Raw genomic sequence first — 12,414 nt, forward strand, 5'->3', positions numbered from 1 at the left:
ATTGCATTATTGCTGCTTTGTTTTAAATGTATTTTAACTGTCTGGTTTCCTCTCTTTAGATTAACCATTTTTGGAGACAGTTTTGTGGTGTTTGATTCACTCTTGGAGTAATGCGAACAGAAGTTCTCAAACTTGCTGACTGTATCAACTGGAATCAGCATTCCGTCTTAATAGTCACTTAAATTAAAACTTTTCTAGGGAAAGAATGGGTGTCTGGTTAAATAAATATGACTGTGTCAGAGACTTGAAAAAGATCCTTCTTTGTTATTTATTAGTTTATATGGCTATTTTAGTGAGCACAGACCAGGATTTTTACAGTTTGCTAGGGGTATCCAAAACTGCAAGCAGCAGAGAAATAAGACAAGCTTTCAAGAAATTGGCATTGAAGTTGCATCCTGATAAGAACCCGGTAGGTAAAAATTTCTTTTTTAAGCATCTGACTATTGTACTTTAGCAAGGTTTTACCTTAAATTGTCTTCAATTAGTTGTCTAAAGTCAAAAATCAAAACTGTTCTGTTATGCTAAAAACAGAAAAAGCAAAATTTTGTCAATTAGTACAGTAAAGAAGGATTATCAATACCAAAGATGCAATTCTCAATCTGTAAACTCTTACCAAAAGTTGTATTAATGGTATTAATCCCCAAACCAAAACAATAATGTCTGTGAAGTAGTTGATATACTTTAGTAAAGCAGGTTGAGATCAAATATCCTAGGACGGTAACAAAATTTTTCCCACTAGAACATTGAGGGAAGGATATGCTTTGCTTAAAAATAGCAGTAATGGCTAATAATAGCATGCTTGAATTTTTATTATTTCTCTAATACATAAGTTCACAGACTAGTTAGAAAGTATTATAAATAAAAACTTTAAGGTATCCAAATAGTAAATTATTACAAATAATGTATTCATTACTGTAATCTTTCAAAAGTGATTTAATTTTTATTTTGATGGTATTTCTGTAATTTATTTCATTAACTTTTCCCTAAAGAAATTCAATATTCATCATTAACCAGGAGAAAGACATGGTGGTTAAGGTTTTCTAAGGTCTGTTTGAACCACAGGATTGGTGGTTCAAGATCACCAGCCGCTCCTTGGAAACCCTAAGCAGGATCGCTATGGCTCTTAACAACAATAACTGTTAGACTTTTTAGATGTTGTTGTTAAGTGCCATCAAGTCGGTTCCAACCCATAGTGACCCTGTATTGGGTTTCTGAGTTGCCGCTGGTGAGCTTGAACAGCCGACCTTGCAGTTCAAACAGCTTTGCTGTTTGCTGTTAATGTCTGGCACGTTAACTCACAGTGCTACACCAGGACTCCAGACTTTTTAGATAGGATTATTTGATTTGATTCCATAAAGTAGAGCAACAGAAACTGATTATTTTTAAACCTGTTAGTTGGTGATCTTCCTCAGATCTACATTATTATATTTAAGGTTTCCATTTTTATCAGATTTTGTTTAAAAATTCAGAATATGATATGTATTTTCAAGTCTCCATATCTAAACCCAAACCCATTGCTATTGAGTCAATTCCAACTCATAGTAACCCAGTAGAACAGGGTAGGTTTTCTAGAAATACTTTTTTGTAGGCTTTACCGGACCAGATTGTCAGTTCTTTTCTCCTGAGAAGCAGCTGATGGATGCGAACTGCTGACCCTTCTGTTAGCAGCCAAGCACTTAACCACTGTGCTACCAGAGCTTCTTTCCTTATTTCAGTATTATTTAAATCAAACCATCCTTTCGGAAACATAGTTACAGATGAACATTTCCAACCAGCTTTGTTATATCTATTAGTTCTTATTTAAGTATGTGATGCATTGGAACATATACCTTCATTTAGTTAATATGTTGATTTTCTTAAGATGGCAAAAAAGTACAAATCCATTTCTTTGAAAATAACTTAGGGGTAAATATTTATAAAACTAAGAATTTGAAAATGTTTATCAGTTTTTTCCTGAATAATCAGTTATATTTCATTGAAGGAATTACTTATTTTATGTGATCCTATCCGTCAACCTTTTGAAGGATCAGTTCTCATTTTCCAATTTTTTGTTTTGTTTTTTTAAATAGTTCTCTTTATGTCAACATTTAATAACTCATTTTTTATTATATTTTTCTTCCTGTCTGGTATCTGAAGCCTTAGTGGCATAGTGGGTTACACATTGGTCTTTTAACCACAAGATCAGCAATTTGAATCCACCAGCTGCTCTACGGGAAAAAGATGAAGCTATATGCTCCCATTAAGATTTATAGCCTTGAAAGCCTTACACAGGTCATTATCAGTTGGAACCAACTTGGCGGCATACACCAATAACAATCTGATGTTGCCATTAAGTCAATTCTGTCTAATTCTGTCTCATGGCAACCCCATATGTTACAGAGTAAAAGTGCTCCAAAGGGTTTTCTTGTGTGTAATCTGTATGGAAGTAGATCCTTGGGCCATTCTTCCTTGTCACCACTGAGTGAGTTTGAACTGCCAACCTTTTGGTTAATAGTTGAGCACAAATCATTTATCATGCCTATGGACATTATCTGCTATCTAGTGTCACATATCACAGGATTTAATTAAACCTCTATGTAGGTTCTTAAGAGATTTGGATTGTTTCTCTGAAATAACTGTTAATATCTAATTTTTTTTTAACTAGAATAATCCAAATGCACATGCTGACTTTTTAAAAATAAATAGAGCATATGAAGTACTCAAAGATGAAGATCTGCGGAAAAAGTATGACAAATATGGAGAAAAGGGACTTGAAGATAATCAAGGAGGAGGCCGATATGAAAGTTGGAACTATTATCATTATGATTTTGGTAAGATGATAAGATTATTACTTATGAAATTTATTGTTTAAATGAGTTTAGAAAAGTTAAGTTTGTTTTACCACTCCACTTCTGTAGTTAATAAAAATCACCTTAACCTTCTCTTTAATATAGAATGGGAGTAGAATACAAAAGGAAAGTAAGTTGATACTTAGATATAAAAGTATTATATTGGTAACAATCTTGTTAAATGATTTAAGGATTATTGTTCAACTAAAAAAAAATACTGTTTACATTAGAAGTTAAATATCGAAGTCTTTCAAAATTTTTTAGACAGTCATATTTTCTAAGATCTAAGTTTAAGTAATCTCTTCAGTAGAATTGTTATTCTCATATGCAGTCTTTATTGATAATGACTTAAGGTGATGACAGGAATAACAAAAAATAGGGGAAAATATGGGAAGGAAACAGACCAAGGGAGACTAGCAGTAAACGTAGGGTATCAAAACAGGAAGTGAGCATACCAATATCCAGTATTTCTTTTAATCACTAATTCACCTCAAACGCAAACTTAGGTTTGAAACACAGTTTATATTTGACTAAATAACATATTGTAAATTCATATCAAGTCTCTTATGACTTACTGTCTCTTTAAATAATATTTGTAGGTAAATTCCCTACATTTTGATAGTCTGTTATCAGTGATTGGCAAACGACATCTCAGACCAAATCTGGCCTATTTTGGCCAATAAACTTGCTAGGACGGACATAGCTATGCTTTGTTGTTGTTGTTAAGTGCTAGTGAGTCCGTTCTTGTATATTTATTGTCTGTAGCTGCTCTTGAACGGCAAGGTCAGGGTTAAGTTGTTGCCAAAGGGACTGTATCTGACAAAGCTTAAAATATTATCTGGACTCTATTGAAAGATTGGTGATCCCTGGTATATAGCTGACAATATTATTTGGATATTTAGTAATATGAGAAATTATCTCCCACTAGTGTCAATTACTGTGGGAAGGAAATTTTATTTATGTAATACATTTGTGTCTACCTCTGAAAATTTTCTTATTATGTGATTTTAACAGTAGAAAATACTTTAAAGCAAAAACACTTCTTAAAAACCATGTAATCTGAGAACCAAATGAAGTTTGTACTCTAGTTAACAGTAAGGAACCAGTGTCCGTTTCCTGGTTTTAATATTGAACTGCAGCTGCTTATCTTGCTGTCATTAGAGGAACATGTGTGAAAGGTACACAGAAGTTTATATTTGCAACTTCCTGTGGGTCCATAATTATTTCAATATATTAAGTTTAAAGTATATATAATAGAAATGTTCTTTAGAGAAGAAATTAGGTAAATACTAAGACACTGTGGGGCTGTAAAATAAACACTGTATGGCTAACCACAATGTCAATGATTCAAACCCACCATCCCCTCTTTGGAAACCCTATACAGGCTTGCTGTGAGTCAGAACCAACTCAACATCACTTAACAGCAACAACAGCCGAACACCACTCAATCCCCTTCACTTATGACTGTCCTCACCTATGACTGTCCATATCAGGAAGCTAATTTGTTTAGAATATCCTTCAGTTGTATCACCAATGAGATTATTTACTTTGGCTTTTCTTTTAGTAATTCATTGTATAATCTTCAAATTTGAGATTTCATATAGTAATCTAATTTTAGGATAATTAAAGGTCAAGAGTAAGTAATCTGGTTTTTGTATCTTGGGTTTTGGGGGGTTTTTTTCATTTTAATTTTTTTTCTTTTATTTCATGTGAAGGATGTGAATATCTAACACCTAGTAACTTATTTTCAGACCATGACCAGTTTAAATTATGTTTGTATTTCTGGCACTTCAAAATGTAGAACTGTTATTACTACTGAATCTGATACAGAGATCGATTTGAGTAATCTGTTTTTATGTGAATCAGTAATCAATGGTGAAATTTTCATTTTATGATTTTTATGTGCTTTTAAAAATAGGTATTTATGATGATGATCCTGAAATCATAACATTGGATAGAAGAGAATTTGGTAAGTTTGGGTACATATGTTTTCTTTTCTGAAACTCGTAGGGACAAATGGGTTGATATTCAGAAATTATTTGTTTTTAGAAAGGTAATATAATATAGAGAGCCCCTGGGTGATGCAAGTGTTAATGTGCTCAGCTGCTTACAAAAACTTGGAAGTTCAAGTCCACCCAGAGGAGCCTAGGAAGAAAAACTATCTACTCCAAAAAATCAAGCATTGAAAACCCTATGAAAAAGTTCAGAGTAAGATGGTGGAATAAGCAGATACACTGAGCCAATCCTCTGCAACAAAGACATGGAAGACCAAGTGAAACAGATACAGATGGTGATCCTCAAACCCTGAACATCAGAGGATAAGACAGAGGGTGGATTGAATGCCAACTGGAAAAGAAACTGAACAAGAGCAGTGAGAGAGAAGAAAAACAGGCAGATTGTGGGCTGCATGAAGCATCACAGCCATCTTGAGCTTTTGTGAGCTGCTATCAGTTCAGCAGCCTGCAGACACAGGAGGTTGGCCGCGTGTACTCTGCTAGTAGCAGGTGTATGACTGGTCCCCACCTTTGCCCGTGGCATCCCCTCTGTACAACCTCTGCTCTGCCTGGGGTTAGTTGCTTGGCATAGCACCCCTGCTTGTAGAGGTGTGTGAACCTTCCTGAGCTATGCTACACACTAAACAGAGTACTAACTTCATCCACACTTTCACTCTCTACCACATCTACCAGAAGACAGATGGTGACTGTCTGAGAATACACCAGTATACAATTGTCAACTAAATATAAATGCAACACCATAGTGCCTCCAAGAAAACAATTTCAGCTTACACAGACAACACAGAGTGCTTCAAACAAGTAGCCAAAACAGAGTCAAAAATATAATACCAGAAATAGTATCAGAATTACCTGATAAGGAATTTTAAAGAATGCTAATTTGGCTATTTCAACTGATTAAGAGAAAGATCGAGAAAACTATAAAACTAGAAAAAAATCAGGAAACAATTTAACAAAATAATTGACAAAGCAGAAACCTCACAAAATCAGCAGTTAGAAGATTAACACTAAGACTTCAGGAATAGGTAATACATTCACAGGGCAAAGATAGAATTGAGTCAATGGAAAGCTGAATTACTGAGCTTGAACAAAAAGTTTCGAAGAAAACTTAAGATTTACAGGTGATAGGAATTCCAATATAGGAAGAGACAAACAAACACCATAGAGTTGCCCAGAAATTTCCATAACATCATGAAAGATGAGAAGATAGCCACTCAAGAAATTCAATGAATTCCAACCAAGGTAGACCACAAAAGAAAACCACCAAGACCTATTATATTCAAACTTTTCAAAATCACAGAGAAGGAAAGATTCCTGATAGCAACTCGAAAAAACGAAAAATTACCTATAAAGGAGAACTAATAATACTAAACTTTGATTTATCAGCAGAAACCATGCAGGCAAGAAGAAATGGAGTGACATATATAAAACTCAAAAAAATATTCCAAGAATCATATATTCAGCAAAACTGCCCATCAATTATGACAAAATGAAATTATGTAATTTTTCAGACAAAATAATTTATAAATACCAGACCAACCTTACTATAAAAAGGGAGTCTTTGGACAGAGAGCCACTAACAGCGTCCAACAACCTGAAACTAACATACATGACAGTATCACCTAGACTCAGCCCAGCTGGAGAAGTATGCAAAATGAAACAGACCTGTAAAACTGAAAATAGAGAACCAGAGATCCAGTTGTAACAACAATGAAAAAAGTCATAAGGTAAAAATGGAATTATTTAGTTATAGAACTTCCAAATGAAGAGGAAATCAAATAGTTTCAATTAAAAAATAAAATTAATAAAAATAAACGTAACTAGACCAACCTTTACTCTTAGCCCTGTTGTTGTTAAGTGCCGTCAAATGGGTTCCAACTGATAGGGACCCTGTATGATGTTTCTGAGGAGCAGCTGGTGAGTTTGAACTCCGACCTTATGGTTCTCAGTCTAGTACTTATCCTACAGAGTGCCACACCAGAAGTCCACTGCCCAACCTTGATCTGTAAAATTAATCTTAGTCCTAACCTTAACCCTAGCAATAAGCAAATCCTAGGCTAGCCAAGTCCCAGTGTTCCCCGTGCCCACAGGAGACAATCTCAGATCAGCTTTGTCCACATAGGGATTTAAATTATCCAGAAGCTGAATTGTGGACCCTGAGAGGGCCCTTCTTTAGCTGTACCCTAAACTCCATTTTCGGTCCTATAGTCTCAAGAAGTTCCTGGGTGGCAGAGTGGTTAAGTGCTTGACCCTTAGCTCAAAGGAGTCCTGGTGTGGCACTGTAGGATAAGCACTGGGCCACAAGGTTAGTTTGAACTGCAAGGTCAGTGGTTCAGAACTCACCAGCCACTCCTCGGGAGCACTACAGGGTTGCCCTTGAGTCAGAACTGACTCGATGACCCTTAACAACAACAATTAGCCCAAAGGTTGGTGGTTTAAACCCATGTATGTGTGGTGCTGTAGGATAAGCACAGGACTGCAAGGTCGGTATGACTTTGCAGTTCACACTCACTGTTGTTGTTTGGAGCCATTGAGTCGATACCGACTCATAGCAACCCTACGCACAGCAGAATGAAACACTGCCCAATCTTGGGCCAACAGCAGTTAATAACAGCACGGCCCGATCCTGGGCCAACAGCAGTTAACAACAGTTGGCAGCCTGCTTCCAAAAAGTCACAGACCTAAAAAATCTATGGAGTAGTTTTGTTCTGCAAATATGGAGTCTCCTCTATGAGTTGGAATTGACTCCACAGCAGCAGCCTCGTGAATCTCTTGAAAGCTCTGCTCAGCTTCCTGCTTCTCAGCTACCTCCTCTAGAGTTGGCAAACACTGATTGTCTCATTTCCATCTCCTTCAGTATCTTGACCCCCTAGTTCTTCACTGTATTGATAACTCTAATGCCTTCAACAGAGGTGTTTCTGATTTTATCTAGTTTTCCAATTGTTTGCAGTAGAACAGTTCACCCAAATTCCTTGTTTTTTTCTTTTTCTTTATCAGAAGTGGAACACCAGAATGTTCAACTTTTGTACAGAAAATAATGCTTTTCATTTTTCCATTAAACATGTCTATATATTGCAATACAGTATTATATCAGTGGTTACAAATAAGCTCTTACTAGTATTAAAGCAGAACCTCTCCTATTTGTACTGGTCATTCTAAATAGTACTCTGCACTATATGGGTGTCCTGCTAAAGGCAAATTCAAGAAGTTTAAGAGGAGCTCAACACAGATACCTTTTTTTGCACTTTTCTGCCCTAGTAAAAGATATTTGCTGTTCTGATGTCTTTTTAAAGTGAGTAAAGGTCATTTACTTGCATCAGGTCATTTGTATAGATTATACTGTACAAGGGGGCTTCAGAAAGTTCTTGGAAAAATTCCATTTATTGTTAATTCCATTTTTCTGTGAATTTTTGAAGCCCCCTCATATATTGTTGGCTAAAGAATATGTTGTCTTCTGATCTACCCCAGCAAGTTTATATTAATGTTTTTAATGGTTAAAAACCTTATTTTGCACTTTGTTTAAAATGTGATTTTCCAAGATAAATACCTCATTTTACAGCCAAGATTCAATTGTATTCGCTATAACTCCCTTATATTTCATCATATACCTCTTTTATTTGGTTCTTTCAGATTGTAAAGCACCTCTCAGAAGTACTTGACTTAATCTATGCTACTTCTCCATTGCTCTCTGGTGTTCAGCATGAGCTTGATAGAGTTTTAAAAAAAAATTAACAGTTGAAATGTTTTCTTCTTTCTGTAGGAAATAATAAAAGGCAGTATAAAAGATTTATGACTTAACTGCATTTTTAAATTATGATTCCACCTAAAAAAATGTTTAAACCAAAATATGAATGAACCATTATCCAAAAAAAATTCTAAATTGTTTTGATTTTATGTACTTTTAGATGCTGCTGTTAATTCTGGAGAACTGTGGTTTGTAAATTTTTACTCCCCAGGATGTTCACATTGCCATGATTTAGCTCCTACAGTATGTACTTTTTTATACTCCTTGATTATTATTTAAGCTTCATTAGTTCTAGTTGATGTGGTAAATTAGGTGTGGTTTGCTTTTTGTTTGTTTTTAATGGGATTTTTTTTTTCTCTATTGGTGTAATTATAATTATCAGATACTATGACATGTATATTGTTTTAAAATTTCCTCCTAAAGAATGCGTAACCTAAAGTGTTCAAGGAAGAGAAAGTGATCTTGTCAGAGAAATACATGTTGCTTTTTTCTCATAGTGGAGAGACTTTGCTAAAGAAGTTGATGGATTGCTTCGAATTGGAGCTGTTAACTGTGGTGATGATCGAATGCTTTGCCAAATGAAAGGAGTCAACAGTTATCCCAGCCTTTTCATTTTCAGATCTGGAATGGTAGGGATAATATTAACTTTTTAAACAAAACTTTGTAGAACTTTATAATAAGTGAAATACTAGAGAAAGCACAACATGTTGTAGAGTGTGTTTTTATTTTTAAATCTTGTTGTAGGTGCCATCAATGAGACTCTGTAATTACAATAAAGATTTTGGATTATATGAATGCTTTTAGATGCCATCTTGACTTTCCTGTATTTCCAAATTAAATATTTGCCAATTTCAGTTTCTGTCTTAAAAAGCGTAATTTTCCAATGTGTGTATTTAATGGTTTACAAATATGAGGATAGGGCCGGGGGAAGCTTCAGAATGTTTGTGGAAAATTCCATTATCTTTTCATTTAAATTTCCCATAAGCTTTTTGAAGCCCCCTTTTTACCTATTGGATATAAATATCTGATGCACTTTTCCCCCTTCCCTCCCCACGCCCAGTTTTCAATGATGAAACTAAAGAAAAACTATTGCAGATAGTAATATTATTTAAATGTTTTCCATGGACTCTGTACAGTCATAGTCTCAGAGTAGCATTTGGTTTTATGCTGTACTATTGACAGACATATCTTATTATAGTATTTAAAATAATGTAGAATCAAATGTATTTATTTTTAGTGAGTTTTAAAAAGAAAAAGTAAAACTTGTTTCTCTTTGTATTTAAAAAAAATAGGCTGCAGTGAAATATCATGGTGACAGATCAAAGGAAGATTTAGTGAGATTTGCCATGCAGCATGTTAGAAGCACAGTGACAGAATTATGGACAGGTAATTTTCTTCATTTGCTTGATTTTCAAGGTTACTTTGAAAGTGGTATTTTAAGTTTTCCAGTGGTAACAGTAACATTTTGGTCATGACTATGAAATTTTAAAATTAAATCTTTTCCAAGTTCTTAAGGGAGAATTGTGCCATTAGCTCTGACCTCTGCTAACTAGTGGACATTTATCAAATGAATTTTATTTTTATAGAAACTGAAACAATTAAGATGTGGAAAATGGGTATGAGATGAGGTTACGTGGAAAATCAGTTTTCAGAGTGCAATTAAATGTTTAATACTACAAGTGCTTCATTACTTTCATAAATATGTTACATCAGACAGTAAATTCATAGCTATAGAGTTTCATTTCATGGGTTAAAACTCTTAATAATAAGCTTTTAACTCATCAGATTACTTCAGTTGTATAGTGTAGCTCCTCCAAACTGTTCATGAAGTAATCGCCACAGTATTCACAGCTCAAAAGATGCTCATTTTATTTATTGAATATCAGTTATATCTCAAGGAGCTCTGGTAGCGTAGTGGTTACGAATCGGGCTACTAATCTCAAGGTCAGTAGTTCAAAAGTACCAGCTGTTCTGCGGGAGAAAGGTGAGGCTTTCTGCTCCCGTAAAGATTTACAACCTTGGAAACCCTGTACAGGGGCGCTATGAGTTGGAACCGACTCCACAGCACTTAACAACAGCAGTTATATCTCAGACACTGTGTTTAATACTAAGGTTGTAGTGTTAAAGTATATATTCCCTGCCTTTAACAGTTTAGTGAGAGAGACATTTGTAAATATTTAAAATCCAGTATAGTAACTTTTGATAAAGATGAGCTTCGGTAGTTAGGGAACCATAAGGGTATAAAGCCAACCCAGTTGAGGAAAGGGTTAGAAAATACTTTTTAAAAATAGGTTATAATTCAATCTGGAAAATAGTCTTGAGTGACAGCACTCTCTGGTGTGGCACTGTAGGATAAGCACTGGACTGCTGCCCACAATAACCACAAAGTCAGCAGCCATTCTGGGAAACAATATACATTGTTGCTATGCGTTAGAACCGACTTGACTGTACTTAACAGAGTGACTTCAGTGTTTGGGGAACTGGCAACACTTCCCCATGAAGCTAATAAAAAGGTAGGATAGAGTCATATAGGGAGAAATGACTGGATGAAAATGTAAAATTCAAACAAAGTGTAAATTTCTTTCTTAATAAAAGAAATGGGTTATCACTGAGAAGGAATTTGATGTGCTTAAAGAGGATTTTCAGAAAGTTAATGGTAATACTCAAAGGGATGGCAGGAAGCTGAAATTAGAAGGCAATATAGCCTTTTGAAGCATGTTTTCATTATCAAGTGATGTGATACTTGTTTTATTTGCTTTTAAGGAAATTTTGTAAACTCCATACAAAGTGCTTTTGCTGCTGGTATTGGCTGGCTGATCACTTTTTGTTCCAATGGAGGAGGTAATTTTATTTGTTTTTTTTTCTTGTGATAAATACTTTAAGTTGTAGTGATAGTTTTTTAAAAATGCTACAATAATTGATTCCATGTTATTTGAAACATTCATTTATATCCAAGATAATTATGTTTTGTTTAATGAATGTTACCCTTTTCCACATTATTTTACATGTAAGTGGTTATGAAATTATTAATTTTTTAATGTATCAGTTGACAAGTTTATTAGTTTAACTATGTTTTTGTTGTTAAGTGCCGTTGAGTCAGTTCTGACTCATAGAGACCCTGCAAAGCCGGAGTGGGGACACTGTTTTCTGCCAAAATGTGCAACATCATTCATGGGCCATACAAAATTATCAAATTAAAAATTAGCCTACTTATTTGGTCAAACATTTAATTAACTCACTCCTAATGTGATGGCGTTCTGCTCCTGTAAAGATTTCCAGCCTCAGAAACCCTGTTCAGTGTCACTATAAGTCGGAACTGACTCCACGGCACACAGTTACCACCAACAGTGTGATGGCTGGAGCTGCAGTTGTCTTGGCAGGGCCAGACCAAGTGATAAGGCCCACGAGCCAGACATTCCTCATCCCTGATGTATATAGGGTTTCTAAAGAGCTGCTGGTGGGTTTAAACTGCCATCCTTGTGGTTCGCAGTCCAGTGTTGATCCTACAGCGCCATACCAGGAGTCACTCATGATAAATTGTTCCTTCAGGCAGCCATAATGTATTTGACAGAGTGCAAAAATAGTTACTGACAGGTATACAGCCCTCCATAAATAATTTCTTTCAGAATTATGTATTTTGCCACATACTATTACAAATGGTAAGTTAGTACAAAATTATGTATTTGAGGAAGACAGCTTCCCATTTCTGTGACCCATACCCTCAGTCCAGTGAAAATGTATTACCCTACATACCAAATCACAAATTTAAATTCTGTTCCAATAATGAGATTAGTTAAAAATAGATCCCAGTATAACAAAAGATCTTAAT

The 12,414-nt window shown here is 35.0% G+C and overlaps 1 protein-coding gene across 1 annotated transcript in view; it reads left to right on the top strand.

Annotated features, from left to right (window-relative positions):
* The first annotated feature begins 205 nt into the window (after positions 1-205).
* DNAJC10 (DnaJ (Hsp40) homolog, subfamily C, member 10) overlaps positions 206-12,414 on the top strand; it is a 110,078-nt gene continuing 97,869 nt past the window's right edge. Inside the window, exons 1-7 of the mRNA XM_006864060.1 lie at positions 206-409; positions 2,645-2,810; positions 4,747-4,797; positions 8,746-8,828; positions 9,083-9,214; positions 9,878-9,971; positions 11,349-11,426. Of these exons, the coding sequence (XP_006864122.1) occupies positions 206-409; positions 2,645-2,810; positions 4,747-4,797; positions 8,746-8,828; positions 9,083-9,214; positions 9,878-9,971; positions 11,349-11,426 (808 nt within the window). The remainder of the gene's footprint in view (positions 410-2,644; positions 2,811-4,746; positions 4,798-8,745; positions 8,829-9,082; positions 9,215-9,877; positions 9,972-11,348; positions 11,427-12,414) is intronic.

This window comes from Chrysochloris asiatica, unplaced genomic scaffold, assembly GCF_000296735.1.
Source record: "Chrysochloris asiatica unplaced genomic scaffold, ChrAsi1.0 scaffold00059, whole genome shotgun sequence".
Classification (NCBI taxonomy): domain Eukaryota; kingdom Metazoa; phylum Chordata; class Mammalia; order Afrosoricida; family Chrysochloridae; genus Chrysochloris; species Chrysochloris asiatica.